At 46.2% G+C, this 16,687-nt stretch overlaps 2 protein-coding genes across 2 annotated transcripts; one reads left to right on the top strand and one right to left on the bottom strand.

Moving 5' to 3' along the window:
- The first annotated feature begins 1,543 nt into the window (after positions 1-1,543).
- Positions 1,544-2,923, top strand: LOC123446661 (AT-hook motif nuclear-localized protein 19-like). Its single transcript, XM_045123222.1, has one exon. The coding sequence runs from the start codon at positions 1,866-1,868 to the stop codon at positions 2,634-2,636; it is 771 nt and encodes a 256-aa protein (XP_044979157.1). The 5' UTR covers positions 1,544-1,865; the 3' UTR covers positions 2,637-2,923.
- A 4,882-nt stretch (positions 2,924-7,805) lies between these two features.
- On the bottom strand, positions 7,806-16,135 carry LOC123449038 (serine/arginine repetitive matrix protein 1). The gene is made up of 12 exons (XM_045126106.1): positions 15,991-16,135; positions 15,794-15,883; positions 15,553-15,675; positions 14,890-15,057; positions 12,197-12,283; positions 11,934-12,058; positions 10,132-10,743; positions 9,944-10,057; positions 9,748-9,855; positions 9,566-9,649; positions 9,348-9,476; positions 7,806-8,962 (listed from the first exon to the last, which is right to left on the bottom strand). Exons 1-12 carry the CDS (start codon positions 16,009-16,011, stop codon positions 8,146-8,148), a joined length of 2,478 nt encoding a protein of 825 aa, XP_044982041.1. The 5' UTR covers positions 16,012-16,135; the 3' UTR covers positions 7,806-8,145.
- Positions 16,136-16,687: the final 552 nt, after the last annotated feature.

The raw sequence follows: 16,687 nt of genomic DNA, 5'->3' as shown, positions 1-16,687 counted from the left end.
GCTCCGAGGTGCCCTGGTGTCTCGGTCGATGCGAGATCTCGTCGCTTCGACGTAAAGATTTCACCGAGCAGATTTGATCATCGATTGATGCTTCCACTGAGGTTTTGTGACCAAATAGTGGGATCTGCATGGGTCAGCAATGTTGGTGCTAAAACTGAAGCATCTCGGGTAAGAGGTCCCAAGCTAGTGTTCTTGGCTAGATGGTAACAGGAAGTAGAGAAGACATGATGTTTACCCAAGTTCATGCCCTCTCTAAGAGGTAAAACCCTATGTCATGTTCTCGTTACATTGATTGTGATGGGGTACAAAGTATAGAATGATCATTCTCGAGATCATATGAGTGATTTATGTTAACCTCTATGGTATAAAACCCTCGTCTTATGTAGGCATCGGGGTATCTAGCGTTACAAGTATGTCGGCTACACCTAGGGATAAACATGCCGACCATTCAAATATGCCTTGGAGTATGCACTAAGTCTTCGAAAGGTTCCATCTTGAGCACGTCGGGATCCATAGTTTCATGGCTCATTCTTCAGTTATCGGTGGGTCCTTAGCCAGGCCCATCAGTGGTAGGCCAACATGGTGAGCACCTAGAATGGCACAGTGTGCGATGGCAACACCGTGCGGTTTAAGGATAGGGTGAGCACGTAGAATGGCAACACTGTGTGGTTCAAGGATAGGGTTCCCGACTCCTAGTCCATCTTGATCGCGGCTATCTCGTCGGCATTGTAGAGGAAGGGCGGCGAATCGTCTCGTTGTTGCTCTTCTAGAGTGATGGATCTGGTTGAAATGTTTTATGTTGTTGATCTTCGAGGTTGTCTTTTGGTGGAGTGGACGATGACGCTTGGTTATTTGATCATGTGGCTCATTCTCCGACCCGCGGCATTATACGGACATTCGAGTGCGTCTCAGAGGTCTATAGACGAATGTGACAGTGTAGATTATGTTTCAAATGTCCATATGCGGGTGTCGGAGAAAGATGTCATCGATTTATGCAAGGATCGTATATAATTTTTAGTTTCTGTAGTGATGGTCTTATAAGGATTAGTCGATTTGAACATATGGCGCTTGGCAAGAGAGGCGTGATTTTCAAGTTGAGCGCATGCACGTAAAGTCGTACGCGTTGAACACGCCCAAATCAAAATCGGGAATGGACTATGGATTGGCAGTGGCAGTGGCAGGGCAGACAAGAGGGAACCGTCATTATGGACGGACTCCGTCGTCCACCATGGCATTCAAAAGGAGCACGTGTGTAAACAGCTCCGTGCTTCCAAAGGCCTCTCGGCGCGCAGCTGTTCCGTTTTCGTCCATTTGCACGACACTTTTTCAAAGCCCACCTGACCCGATCAGAAGGCCATGCCTCGCCTAAAACACTGCTTAACGTGCGTACGCATGTGCCCACTGCCCACTGGGCCACACGCTCACACTAACTAACCGCGACGTACTGCCGGTGCCGTTACAATTGCCACGGGGCTGCAACGGGGCCTCGTTTGATCGTAGCAAGAGTGGTTTTGGTTGGAAACACAAGGGCCAGTGCGAGTGCGAGTGCGAGTGCGAGTGCGACCGCGACTGCTACCCCGCGCCGACGAGAGCAGAGAAGCGAGGCGAATTCTAGAAGGAGGCGTAAATAAATACTCCTCCTAGCCGATGAGAGCAACGCCAACGCCCATAGTCTCCGTCCCATACCATACAACCACTAAGCTAGCAACCAGAGACTGCTTGCTGCTGCCGCCGCCGCCGTTGCTTGCATTGGAGGCGCTCTTGCAGCCTGAGGCTGTGCATCATCTTCGGCGACGACCGCGAAAATTGTAGGGCTGGCAGACTGGTGGCCGGCCGGCGCGGCGGCCGGAGCCGAAGCCCAGGAGATGGGGAGCATGGACGGCCACCCGCTGCAGGGCAACCACGGCTACGCACACGTCCCTGCCGGCAGCAACAACGACGAGGACGACTCCTCGCCGCCGCCCTCGGCCGGCGGGGTGTCCTCGGGGTCGGGCCGCCGTCCGCGCGGCAGGCCGCCGGGGTCCAAGAACAAGCCCAAGCCACCCGTCGTGGTGACGCGGGAGAGCCCTAACGCGATGCGCTCCCACGTGCTGGAGATCGCCAGCGGGGCCGACATCGTCGAGGCCATCGCGGCCTTCTCCCGCCGCAGGCAGCGCGGCGTCTCCGTGCTCAGCGGGAGCGGCGCCGTCACCAACGTCACGCTGCGGCAGCCCGCGGGGACCGGGGCGGCCGCCGTCGCCCTGCGGGGGCGGTTCGAGATACTGTCCCTGTCCGGGGCCTTCCTCCCGGCTCCGGCGCCACCTGGGGCCACGGGGCTCGCCGTTTACCTCGCCGGAGGGCAGGGGCAGGTGGTCGGAGGCAGCGTGATGGGGGAGCTGCTCGCGTGCGGCCCCGTCATGGTGATCGCGGCCACGTTCGGCAACGCCACGTATGAGAGGCTGCCGCTGGATCAAGACGCCGAGGAGGGCGCCGTGCTGTCCGGGTCGGAGGGCGCCGCCACGCAGTTGGAGCAGCAGGGCAGCGGGGGCGCCGCCGTGCCCCCGCCGATGTACGCCGTGCCGCAGACGCCGCCCAGCGACATGTTCGGGCAGTGGGGGCAGGCAGCCGTGGCGCGGCCTCCGCCGACGTCATTCTAGGACTGCACCGGCGAATCCTTGCGCGCGCGGTTTCTCTACCTAGCTAGTTTAGCTTTTTTTGCTTCTTCCCTAGTTGTTTGCCTAGCTTCCATTATCTTGTTAATTAATGTGCTATGTCATGCATCAGCATCAGTACTTGTATGATATTTTTTTCCGTTTTCATTCATCTTCTTTTAATTGTCTTGGGAATGTGAAATTCCTACACGTATCAAGAAACCCACGAGCAATGGTAGCTCCTCAATTAGATTCTTATAATTTCCAATGATCGATTCGCGTTTGCCTCCTAATTTCCGGTGATCGATATTCATATGATGCATTTAACTAGATAGTATGTTCAATCCAGTTTCATAAGAAACAATGATCCGAACTTCTTTAGCTATGTACGGCCATGCATGCTTGTATGGTTGTGTGCTTTGTTTCTGGTACTCTCGCTTTTACTTCCCTAATTCAGTTTCTTGGTTTACTTAACTCGCGTGCCATGCTTTTACAAAACTTGTTACTGTGTGCCGCGTCGAGATTTGATGTACGTTCTTCAGATCCATTCAAGGGTTCAACGACAACTACAACGCTAGTCCTTAGGGCATGTTCACGAAGATTTTTCAGCTCTCAAACCGGACTCATTGAAAGAGGTAGTGGCGTGTCAGCAGCCCTCTGATCGATTCAAGGGTTTAGCAGCAATGACTACGGCACTAGTCCTTAGGACATGTTCACGAAGACTTTTCAGCTATCATCAACAAGATCATACCGAACTCATGGAAAGAGGTAGTGACATGTCATCGGCCCTTTCTAGCAGCGGTAGTAGTTTGATGGTTCGGAGACCTTGATATAACTTTTACTATGTTTGGGTACTTTGCATTTTTGGTGAATTTTTTATACTACTCATTGATATGGGTCCTTTTAAAAAAGAACTTGTTATAGTACTTTGGCTCAACTTCAGTTGATTTGGTAGTCGGAATTTGGTTGTCTTCCTACTCAAGCTGTTAAAGTTTACAAACTCCATTCACAAATAGTATTATAACCTTCAGTAGGTGGAATTATTCACATTGGCAACTGGTAAGGTGGACTATCATTTTTCATGCAAAAAAGGTGGAATATCATTTTCAGTTTTTTTTTAATAAAAACATGTCCATCATTTGTACCATGTTTTCCATTTTGGTTTAAGTAGCATATAAATGTAAAAAAAAACTTGATTAAAGGTTAATATACGACGTCAATGTCCAAACCCATGTATGTTTCCAAGAAGTAGAAAAAAAGGGAGGGGGGGGTTAGGTACTGCATCCCATGCACACACAAAATGCGCTGCGCTTTACATACAAGCCCTTTTCCGTGAACCCTGGGCCATAAACGGTACAGTACTAGGATCAACAACTGAGCAGCAGTACAGGTCGATTTTCCATTTCTAGCTAGCGTTTCCTTGAACCAAGTACTGGTAGATTTGGTGGGCATATATTAGTACACGACAGGAGCACTAAAACGAGAGTGGCAAAAATCGACCGTCAACAATATTCCCCGGGTTTGGGAATCCCGCTTTGCAGCGTGCTTGTCTGCCCCCGGAAACATTTCTGATCCATCAAGAACAAACCCCCACTACTACGTACCACAAATGCTCACTCGTGTTTTCCCTTTTTTCCTTTCATTCACCCGAATCAGCTGAGGTTGGGCATGGGGGGAAAAAGGAGCCACGAAGCAGTAGCTAGCACTGCAGGCTTGTCAGCAGTGCGGATTTAAAGTAGCATGGAGACGGCGACATGGTGTGCGACTGTGAGCGGCCCCACCTGCCGGTGAAAGGGAAGGGAACGAAATGATAGGTGCGTGCACATACATGTTCCGGTGCACGGATCTTTCTTTCTTTGGATGCCTCGGGCACGTACTACGTACATATCAGCCATCTTTTCGCCCTCACGTCGGGGCGCTGTGGGAGCGAACCTCCTTCGTGTCAAGACGCATTCGGTCGCCTGCCTGCTTGCTAGCTAGTGCCGTAATTTCAGCAGGAATAGCATAGGAATATCCCAAACTATCTCTTCACTTGCAACGGTGTGGTGTGGTGTGGTGTGTTTTTACTTACCTGAAGCTGAAGTGCGGCGTGGGTAAGGAAGGAAGCGATGGACAGACGCGACGGGTTGTGCTGGTCCGAGCGAGCTGGCCGTGTCTCGCCGAGAAGCAGCCGGTGGTGGTTGAGCATTTTGGGCCTTCACGTCGGACTTGACGTTGTTGTTCTGCACGCCAACGTGCTGGCCGTGCTTGATTAGCTTTGCTTGGCCCGTTAAGGGAAGCAATCACGTCGGGCTCCTCCCGTCGATTGCATCGGTCGGGTGGGGATTGGGTTCCACCGATTTGACCTCACCAACTTTACTCCCCACGCCGCTACGATCGATTTCCTTTCCACCGCACCCATGCGTGCGTATCCACGCCACTACGCGTTTGTTCCGTGCGCGCGCGCGCGCGTGTCGTAAACGGTGCGGTCCCGTTAATGATTGCGTGCGCACGGGTGGGTGCGACGGAGCCTAAAGAAGGCATGGGTGTGATGGGCTGGGGTCGACGCCGCACGTGCATGTGACCGTGCACAGCCCAACCTTGCCACGTGAATGCAGTCGCCGCATTCAAGCGGCAGACTGTTTCGCTTGCCCGCCGCGCCAGGGGCTGGAGCTGGACCCATGCATGCACGTAAACTTGCACGAGTAAATGCTCATCAGCGGCCTCCGACCAAGACCGGGTCAAAGCATTTTGAGCAGGTAACGAGGGCTTGGATCCAAACATATCCTCCAAAGCCATGATATGCTAGGTCGTATCATGCCCGGCACACACGCAAACGGCTAGGATTGTGCAGTGGCGAGGAATTTCGCTCCAGCTCCATCCTCCGATTTGTCTTTGTCCTGACACAAAAGTCTAACCTGCTCTAACTTCTAAAACAAGCAATACAAGCTTACTGCGTGCGCTGGGTCTCTAACCAACTTGCTCTAAGGAAAACGAGGACAAGGACGGCAGATGCGGCTCGTCCTCCAGGGCCCAAGGCCACGTCCGGGCATGCAAGTAGCAGGTTACGTGAGTTGCCGGGGCGGCAGCAAGTTGCACGACTTATTACGCGGGGCGCGGCAGAGCCATGACAGTGGCCCGTCAGAGACCGCCTACAGGTGGGTGCGGGCTTTTGGGACGTTCTCCAGACCGCCCAACGACCGCCGATCCAGCCCCCAGCTTCTCCAATGGCTGCCGCCCAACGCAAACCGGTGCTCTGCGTGATCCCAGGTGCCGGTGCCAAGTCAGTGCCCATGTCGACTTCGGCTTATTTTCAGCTGTGCGGGCGGTCCGCGTCACTAACTGCGATCATGAGCACATGACCTTCATCCAAGGCTGCAAGCAAGCTGTCGACTGATGCTGAAATTCGGGCAGAAACTAACATAACACATCGTACAGCTGGCTATAATACCAATCCCTGGCTTCCGCCTGAAGGATTACTCCAGCAACCGAGCCGTACGTTTAAGCCATGATGAAAAACGACATGTAGAAGATGTGAAGAAACACTGATGTAACTTGAAAGCACGGATCAAGTAAAGAACTAGAGTAGAAGTTAAGTGCATGGCTCATAACATGTAACGACAAAAGCCAGACCGTGAAGGCGATAAAAAGGATCAACACAGATGATTGTTAATGAGAAAGAAGGTTGAGCAGCTCACAAACAACTAAATTTTTTGGCATGTGCGAATGTCAGACTATATACGCCCAGCTAAGACTAACCCAGCTATAAAATAAAGGAAATGGGAACATTGTTGCTGGGCAACCAGCCAACCAGGGATGCAAAATTGGAACTCCATGTTACCCCCTTGGACCTTCCTTAGTTGAAGGAAATGAACAAAAATCAGAAGTGATGTAAATTCGGAAAACGAAGTTTATTTAGTTGAACCGAAGAGGGGAAGAGGTTACCCTCAAGGTTCCAAATCTGCATGCCCATGGGCAACTATACTATACCATCTAAACTCGTCTTCACTGGTCTCATAACACAGCTCGATACTGTTTGAACAGGATTATTAGCAGTAAAATGAAGTGTGACTTTGACAGGTAAGCATATGTATTTGCAGGCAGCCGTCTTAAGTAGCCTATACAAGTACAGTGACCTAGCACAATTTTGCTATAAATTACAAATCAAGAGAAATACTACTGAAAAGTGCCACTCTGATCAAGCACGTAGACATGATAATACCCATAAATCGGCAGTGGGTATATAAAATAACTAAAAAGAACACAGAAAAAAAAATCTGTTCCAAGCAAACGCAAGCAGATGACAGAACACTACGATATGGGGTGGGGGGGCATTGGGAGGAAATGACACTACCATTGCGGGAAAAGATGAACATAAACGATCAACGTCATGTAAGCCCAATAGAGCAAGAAATGGCAGCTCATGTCCCTCCCATTAGAAACTATACAAAGCAATATAACTCCTGCCCAAGACTTGCACCTGAATGCTAGAAACCACAAAATAGAAAAGGAACACTCGTGTTCATTCAATAGTAGAATGCTCGTGGGCGTTCTTGTGAAGATAGCAGAGCCTTCAAATACTTACAAGAAATTTGATTTGCTAGCCACACACACACATGAAAAAGCATACTGCACAAACCTTGTTCTAAGGAGCAGGAACCAAACGAAACAGGAGCACTTTAGGAGAGTTTCACAATCATCAAAGGTGCAACCAGCTGGGTGTCGCTGAGGTGCTGTTAAATCTCTGGTACATAAAAACCTTGTTCACATGGTGCTAATCTGCCAACAATCCAAATTCAAATGAACAAAATGACACAGTTTACATAAATCAAGTGTACGATGGTACTGCTAAACAAGTGTGCTACCATCAAAAAGCATGTTTCATGCAAACAGTAAAACATCCTCAATCCTCATTGCAAGAATTATGACAATTAAATAAAATTATCTACAGCTTTTTGCTTGTATCTTTGGCACTGGCACATGTCTACTACCAGGAGTATTTGATAGGATAAGCATCTATCAGGCAACAGGGTTTAGCCAGCACTAAGTTCTTGTCAGTAACTACAAATAGAATATACATTCTTATCCAGGTTTGATAAGCATCCTTTCAAGGGAAAAAATGGCAAATGGTGAATTATTAAGTTGGAAGTATACCACTTTGGTACCAAATGAAATAACACAAAAGGGAGCACAATATCACAAAACATAAATATTTCATTCTCAGGGCTATGGTTCGTACAAACATGTAAAGGCAAACATTACCAGATAAAAGCAGCTGCAACAAGGAAACAGCTCAGGAATCGTCAATTACTCAGATCAACTGCCACATAAACATACAGAACATTAAACAGGTATCATATGAGCACACTTCAATAACATATAGGTATGTTCTTGAAAAATAGAAACGTGTAAATGCATTGCAAGAAGTTCCCCAGCCTAGTGATTGGCAGCTTTCTTTGATCTATATAGTTTCACGGGTCTTCTCCCGAAGCTCAACCCTTCCAAGTTTATTTTTATCAGATTCTTCTCAGCCAGCCTATGAAACTCTCTTCCTAACATCAGCATCCGAGTCAGATTCATGGTCCTTCTCAACATCTGAAGACGGAGTGACAACATGCTTTGATTTCTTTGCAAGAGATTCGAGGGCCCTCTGTCGAAGCTCAATTTCAAGTTTGTTTGGGTCAGGTTCTTCTCTCGGAGTGTATGAACCTTTCTTCCCAACATCAGCGTCTGAGCCAGATTGACGATCCTTCTCAAGATCTGACAGGGGAGAACCAGCATACTTCAATCTCTGTTTACTGGCATGACGGTCCGCCCTTCTGCGGTGCCGTTCTTCACGCCGAAGGCGCCTTTCCTCTTTTCGCAGCTTTTTTTCTTCTCGCCTCCTCCTCTTGGACTCCTTGTCATCTGAGTCAGAATCAGAATCAGAACTATCATCATAATGCTTCTTATGCTTGTGACCCTTTTTATGTCTTCGCTTCTCAGACTGGGATCTGTGTTTCTCAGATTCTTCTGAGCCTGAACTGTGACGATCAATGTGCTTACTATCATATGTTCTTTTCTTAGCTTTTTGAAGAGGACTTCCACCATCTGATTGGGAAGCTTCATCAACTTTACCAGAGTATTTCTTCGCTGCAATAGCATCATAAGAAGCACCATGTGAATCCATTTTGGCGCGCTCATTGTTAATCCCATCCTTTGGATAAGAGTCGCCAGCTCTACTAGGGGACTGCCGTTTCCCACGAGAATCGTCAGGTGAATCACCCTGGCGCTTCATTCTTGTACCATCAAGTGCATCTTCTGATGAATCTGATGGCTGATTATCATATTTCCTGGGGACATCCTTGCCGCCACTAGAATTTAAAAAAAAAACTGTTAGATTATTACCGAAAGAAAGGATGCATGCTGCTGAGGAGATGCTTCTGACAGGTTTTACCGACTGACATCATCACAATTACTCCTACAAATAGTTCAGTCGTTGACACATGCAGGAAATCTAAAGTTGAAATTTATCATGCAAAATATACCAAGTACACACAAGGTGTCTAATGATAATGGTGCAAATTTGTAACCCAATATTCAGTGTCTAAATAAGGAAGAAAAGAGCATTGAACCATAGCATGCCAAAAGAGCAAGAGTGTTTTCTTAATGCATAAAAAGTAGCAAGAACACAGTAAGGAGATGTCCAATCAAGCACTACAAGCAATCTTCAAGTAGGGAATAAGTAGAGGAACATACTCCTGTCTTGATTTGGAAGAGGATTTTTCTGCAGGGATTGAGTTATCAACGTTGACTTCCTTTGGTTGCAGATCAGCTGAGAAATCCTTGGATATCCTGCGTGATGAATTGGCCTTCCGTGCATTCTCCCTGAATGTAAACAAAAGAAAAGTATATATAGACAGCGAGGCAAATAATAGTTTTACGAAGACACAAGAGATGAAAGAACAGATTCCAACCTTGCACGCCCGCCTTCTTCCTCGTCCCCACTGGTATTTATGCTGTCCTGACTGGGCATATGTTTCCCAGTGTCCTTCAAAGGACTGCCAAAATAAGGTGAGAAAGTTAGCATCCCAGTTTAGACACTGTTAGTGGAAAATAAAATAAATAGAATTACAAATCAACATAAACAAGTACACACCTGCCATGCGTGGAGTCTCTTTCTGCATCATTAGTAGGAGACCTCAAGGATTTTGTGAGCCTGCGGTGTTCAAAATCCGGTGACTCTCGGCTACTCCTTTCTTGGTTCCTGAGGCAATACTGGGAGTAAGACAACAATTTCCCTGAATAACTACAACAAAATATGTCTGCATTCATAATGCATGCTGTGGTACTACCTTTGAGCCAGATCCCTGCCTTTTGTGGAGGGAGCACCGTTTGTTCCCTTATCTGAATCCCTGCTCGGACTCCTATGTGAACGATTTGGACTCCTGCTGTGTGGACTGCTACTCCTGTAAATTCCAGCACAAGTGTAAATCCATGCAGCACAACATCGGGTACAAAGAAAATAAGAGAACAGCATTACCTCCTCCTCTGTGGAGAGACTGGACGATTTGCAGAAAACGTCCTAATTGAAATTGGGGATTTTCTCTGGCGTTTTGGCGACCTCAACTGCGGTGAGCGGTGAGGTGACAGGGACTGCCGTCTTCCTGGAGAACGCCTATGTCTTCTAGGTGATGGGGACCGCGGCCTGCGTCTTACAGGTGATGGGGATCGTGGCCTGCGTCTTCCTGGAGATGGGGACCGGTGTCTATCTGCTGGTAATCTGTGTCGAGGAGGTGATCTGCGCCGAGCAGGAGATGGCGATCTCCTAGGTGGGCGAGCTGGGGACCGACGGCGATAAGGAGATGGTGATCTACGTCGCCCAGATGGTGGAGATCTTCTCCTAATGGGAAATCTCCGCCGAGGTGATGGGGATCTAGGTACCGAAGGTGATCTCCTGGAATACGGTGACCTCCGCCTAGACATTGAAGGAGCGATTCTTGGGGAATGCTTTCGGGGGGAAACAGAACGTCTAGGTGAAGCTGAACGTCGTGATGATCTTTGTCTGGAAGGGGATGGAGAGCGCCTCCTTGGAGAAATAGACCGTTGCCTACCACGGGGCGACAGAGATGTGCTCCTAGGTCTTCGATGTTCCCTGAAGAAAAAGAACTGCATATAAGCAATGGTTACTGTAGAGACGGACAAAACCTACTTATTGTCGTGTAACTAGCAATACATAGAACTGCGGACAATACACATGGCAATACAAACTAACACAAATCAAGATTAAATGACTACTAATCAGGTCACACAGAGATGCCTTTTCATTTCTCGTTAATTAGGTCACACTGCTTCGCAGGACCATATTGTTCTAGTCATTCGAAAAGATGTGAAATGCAAATGCCTACAAAGAACAGTCCTTTGGGTACATTAGAAACCTAACATGCGAGGAAGATAGGTATAGTCGAAAGAAGACTCAGACTTGAAGGAAATATGCCCAAAACATTAACAAACATGGGGAATCATGTACATTCCCACCGCCTGGGTTTAAGTACGCACGGGCTCGAGTTTCTTTCAAAAAGATTGTGCAGATTTCAATGGCTGAAAACTATTTATCATGAAGAACATGACAAAACAAGGAAGGGTTCAGATATAGGCACTCTTGACGAGCTTACTGAAAATTTAAAATACATAGAACAATGATAAAAACTCATGCATCGAAGAATTGCTAGCTAAAACACAACCAAGGGCCACCAGATAACAGACAACGAGCTCAAAGAAGATATTAGAAGCAACATACAGAAGTACATTCTGCAAATGAAAAAAAAAAAACTGGAAAGATACTGCAAATTAATTGTATCGCTATAGTTGTGTAGGGCATAGATGAAGAATGCACTTGTTCCCAAGCATTGTTGGTGTTGTTCATATGCAGAAATTAAAGACTTTATTAAGGACTCCAAACAAATAGTTAACTGAATGAAGGAATGGAATTGAATTTGCCCATTCGCACTGCCTAATTGTGGCAGGATTTTTTTCCTTTACAGCTGTTGAGGAGGTTAACTGGAGGAGGAAATGAAGAGCTGTACAAGCCGAACAAAAACAAAGAAGAACACACAAAAATGGGCAACTCTTGGACAAGAAAAATAGAACTTCACCGATGCAATAGACCGACTGAGAATAAAAAATAATTTTATCTCAAGGACGTACATAATGTGCATTATATGAAAAAGAAATCCTGACAAATAAGTCAGGGAGTCTCAAATGTGGGCATTCTACAAATATTATCTGATCTGATAGAATGAGCTAAAGAGTAGTCAAACTTAATCAGATTAGTTAACAACTAACCGGCTCTTTGTTCTCGAGCTATGCTTCAAGTCCAGTTCCTTTTCTTTCTCAGCATCGACATTGGGATTGTTTAAAGCAGAACCAAGTGAATCGCCATGAGATCTTGAATTACCAGTATCCCCGGCCTACAGTAGTTGGAGGTAAAGAACGATATGAACCGAATAATCGGAGAAGCTATCTGAGTGTCATCAGAAACACAAAAGGTCACAGGATAACCATTAAATCAGTGATACAAGGAAACTGGTCAGAAGGAATTAACTCACCATCATTTTGCGTTTATCTAGTTCTGCGTCCCTACCATCTTTCTCTCGCTTCTTCTGGATCTCCTGGGCAATTCTAGCCTCTTCCGCCTACACAAGACAGGTGGATTAATAATTCTCACTTTTCTGCAAACAACTCCACAAGCACTATATACATTGCAAATACCAGGTTCGCAGAATAGACAGAAGTACTAAAGGCCGGAGTAAAAGTCAACAATAATGAAATAGTGTTCTACGACAATGTCCAAGAAATAGAGTTGGGGTAGCGCCAATTGAAGAGAAGCTTGTCCAACATCGTCTGAGATGGCTTGGGCATATTCAGCGCAGGCCTCCAGAAGCCCCAGTGCATAGCAGACGGCTAAAGCATGCTGATAATGTCAAGAGAGGTCGGGGTAAACCAAACTTGACATGGGAAGAGTCCGTAAAGAGAGATCTAAAGGATTGCCATGGACAGGGGTGCGTGGAAGGCTTGCTATCCATGTGCCAGAACCATGAGTTGGTCGCGAGATCTTATGGGTTTCACCTCTAGCCTACCCCAACTTGTTTGGGACTAAAGGCTTTGTTGTTGTTGTTGTTGTTGTTGTTGTTGTTGTTGTTGTTGTTGTTGGCAATGTCCAAGAAAAAACATAAAATAAGGTCATCTGCAGCTTCAACCATAATGATACATGTTTGCTTCAGTAAACATAAATGAGAGCAAAAAAGAGCAAATGCTACACGCAAGCCTTATATTGTCAGACATACAAGCAATCCTTGACATGGAGTAGGTGGCCAGGTGGCTGGGCGTATGGAGAAGTACAAATGTAAACATATCATAGGAGAGAAATCCAGATTTGGCACATACAAGGGATCGAGGAAGCACAGTGCACCTTCAGGGCAGGCATTGGGTGCAATCATGGAGACACTAGGAAATTGAGTTATCTCTTGTTAGGAGTTCCTTTTAGTTTGGAAGACCTTAATCCGGATAGAAAAGACATATTTTAGGTACTCCCTCTGTAAACTAATATATAGGAGAAGCATGTATTGCTTTAATCAAGCGGCATTATGATCACAAGTTATCTAAGCCTTACAACAACCCTTGCACATCAGGGACGAGCCCTGGAATTAGGGCTCTAAACAAGCTGAGCTCAAGCAAATATAACTTGGCTCGGCTCGAGCTCAATTCAATCCTCAGCCCAAATATGGCCTCGAGCACAGCCTATCGACATAACGGCTCGAGTTCGGCTTGCCAAAAGCTAGAAACAGCTCAATCCCAGCTCATTAAGGCTCACAAAAACTCTTGAGTAATATTATTAATTTTTATCATATTGCCAACACGCTAGGCATCGACTGCCGTATGCCTTCACAAGCCACTCTTTTATAGATAGTCCTCCAACCCCACTCTTCTACAACAGGTGAGGTGGTACTAATCTACTCAGCCCTATTGTTTGTTACATGGACTAAGAGATGGGCTGATGCACAAGTATAGCTACAAGGCCATGAATGTTCTTCGGCCCTCCAGTCATTGCTACGTGCAGCTTTTCTTTTACCAGACTAGGCTTAGCTTCTTGTGAATTGCTCATATTCTGATGTCAAGGTGGTTTTTAGGGAACAAAGAGTTAATATTTATCGGGTGGGCTGCATGGTAGTATTACACCAAGCCTTATCGAGCGTTTTCGAACCAAGCTTCTCAGGCTCACAAGCATAAGGCCAATCTTGAGCTCGGCTTGTTTAGGCCTCAAGATGAGCCCAAAACGAGCCAAGCTTGAACACTGTGACGAGCTCAAACTTTTTTGACATCCTTGCCTATCACAGGTTGTTGACGGTGAGTACAGATCTTGAAACCCTTACCCTACCAAATTATCCCACTCTGAACCAAGGTTCCTAGCATTATAGCCTCTCTTTTTTTAATTAACTCAAAACAACAATCTAAATATATAACAAAAATATAGTTACCAGCAAAGGTTGCGTTCAAGGCACAGTTCTCAAACTATAATGTAAGCCATTTTAGAATTTCCAGCAGGAAACTTTTTTATTCATTTTAATGAACTTAATACAATCTTATACAGATATATAAGAACAATACAACAACCACAATATGTTGTAACAGTAGATCATATGTAGAGTCAAAACAAATTCAGCAATCATAGCATCATGATTAAGGCAATGTGAAATATGTTGTGCAACTCCTCGTAATTTGAAAAGAGAAGTTGTAAAGTATAATTAATACAAGTTATTATGAAGGGATTAAATTTACAAGACATAGTTTGAATATATACAACTTAATAAGATTGGATGGCTAAGATGGTTTGCAGCATTTAACCCAATTCGTATATTTGAGATTGAAATAAATGATAATACCATAAATAAAAGAAGGCAACTCAAAAAAAGAACTTAGATTGAAATGGAGCATGCTTTCACTCAGTACCAGCTTACAGTGGTCAACTGAAAGATTATAGTCAAAAGGACGACTTGAGCCGCTGCAGTACCGACTTACTAACTAGTAGCACAACTAACCACAGCTAGTAGACATTTTCGTTGGAAGCCAAGTACCGACCAGGCGAGCAACTAATCAGAACTGAATCTAGGTCATTGTAAGGGCATGCTAGTTTGATGTCTTATGTATGTATTCTAGCTTATGAGAACCCAGAACAACATGTCTGGAGTATGTCATAGAAATATTTATTATAATAATAATACATTGATGTATTTATGCAAACCTTTCTCTGCTGAATCTCAGCCTCCTTTGCATCCAAAAATTGCTGGGGCACACCACTGGCATTCTGCTGCGCACTTAGAAGGAGGCTCCACAGCTCCCTCATGAACTTTATTGTATTCTTCTCCATGAACCCCGTCAGCTGGATCTGTATGTACTTCCCGTCCACCTCCTGCAAAACAAACAAAAACCTTGTAAAGCTCCTAAGCTCCTACTATTTGGCGGTTAACTTTTACAGGTACAACACATACTTGTTTCACAAGTTCACAAGAAGTTTCAGTAAACTAATCCAATTGGTATTTTGCTAATCCAGTTGGTATTTTGCAAATTGGAAAATGTTGTGGTTTAGCTCCACAAGGTGGCTGTGATTACCTGTCTTACACTATCCAAACAAACCTATGAGAGACTTTGATAGTTCCCGAATTACATGTGCATAATTTCAGTTTTCATTCCTGACTCCTGAGCTACACGATGAAGATAGTTTGGTTCTTTGCTTACAATCTTAAAGCTGAATGGACCAAATCCAATATATCCAGAGATGCTTTACATGAATCGAATGGAGAGTTCAGTTTTCAATTAATAGGCATATCTCAATAAAAAAAAACATCTGTGTTTGTTCAACGAGAAACAAGCATATGTTAAAGAAGTTTATCTTCAAAAAACACACCTTCGCATCGAGCAGGCCGTAGATGAAGTTGATAAGCACTTCGTCCTCGAACCCAAGAAGCTCAGTGACCCGTGTGGCAATCCACGGCTTCATCACGTCCATCTTCACCTTTGACATGTCCACCTAACCCAAGGAAAGAAACAAATTAGCGTTTACCTTGAACCCACGGCAGATACTCCCCTTCTGGACGCTCATCGGCTAGAACCCGATGGAGGCATAGGGCGAGAACGAAAAAGCTAACCTGATGGTCAAGCTCAGACGCGAACTTCTGTGTCTTCAGCAACTTGGCATGCTTGTTGGAGAATCTGGTATCCTGGTCGGCCGACGTCCCCTGATAAAAACACGGCGAGTCAGCGCAGCTGTCACAGATCGGACGAACCGGAAAAAACGAAGCGAGATTGGCGAACTAAATCAATGCGGGGAACCGTGTCCGCTTACCCGGAAGAAGCCTCCTGACATCTTCACAGACGGGCGGCGGCCGCCGGCTTGGGGGGGGAGGATGCCGAGGAGGGATGGCTAGGGTTGGTGCCTTGGGAAGACGACGACGAGTTGGGGATGCAGGGGAGAAGAAGAGGCCGCAGGAAGAGCTATAGACAATAGCCCGATCCAAAACAGTCTCCCTGTCTCAGCTGCCTGGGCCGAGCCCACAGGTCTGTGGGCTTTCGAGTCTGTTCACTCGTAGTACGATGTTCATCACGATTGAAGGAGCAAAATTACTTCCATGTCGTTAGGGTTTTGTTCCTATCGTCCTTCCCTCTCGGCAAATTCCGGTTCTTCCTAACTCGTGATCAGTCAGTCCTAATAGATGACGGTTAGTAAAAAAAAATTGACCGGCTACTATAGGGAAACACCCCACAGATGGTTAGCATTTTCAACGGTGACTCTGAGGCGATCCAGGTCTTCACGTCGCCGTCTCCCATTTTCTCATCGCTGCCGCCGGCAAACCCCTCCGTTCAAATCCAGTTTCATCCAATCCCTAGCCAACAATCATCCCCCGCCCCCCAAGTTAGGTCTCCCGCATGTGTCTAGGGCACGCGGCTGTAAAACTCCCAAAATCCTAGTTTCGTGTTCTGGTTTCTAGTTTGTGGTTTTCGTTTCGGGTGCCACATGGCGTAATAATAATTTCCGAGTTTAA

The sequence above is a fragment of the Hordeum vulgare genome, chromosome 4H, assembly GCF_904849725.1.
Source record: "Hordeum vulgare subsp. vulgare chromosome 4H, MorexV3_pseudomolecules_assembly, whole genome shotgun sequence".
Taxonomy (NCBI): Eukaryota; Viridiplantae; Streptophyta; class Magnoliopsida; order Poales; family Poaceae; genus Hordeum; species Hordeum vulgare.
This window is presented reverse-complemented; position numbering and strand designations above follow the sequence as displayed.

Coding starts and splice junctions, on each gene's coding strand:
- LOC123446661 (XM_045123222.1), top strand. CDS start 1,866: ATGGGGAGCATGGACGGCCACCCGCTGCAGGGCAACCACGGCTACGCA.
- LOC123449038 (XM_045126106.1), bottom strand. CDS start 16,011: ATGTCAGGAGGCTTCTTCCGG. Junction 15,884..15,990: donor TGTCAGGAGGCTTCTTCCGG/GTAAGCGGACAC, acceptor TGTTTTTATCAG/GGGACGTCGGCCGACCAGGA. Junction 8,963..9,347: donor TCTTCCAAATCAAGACAGGA/GTATGTTCCTCT, acceptor TTTAAATTCTAG/TGGCGGCAAGGATGTCCCCA.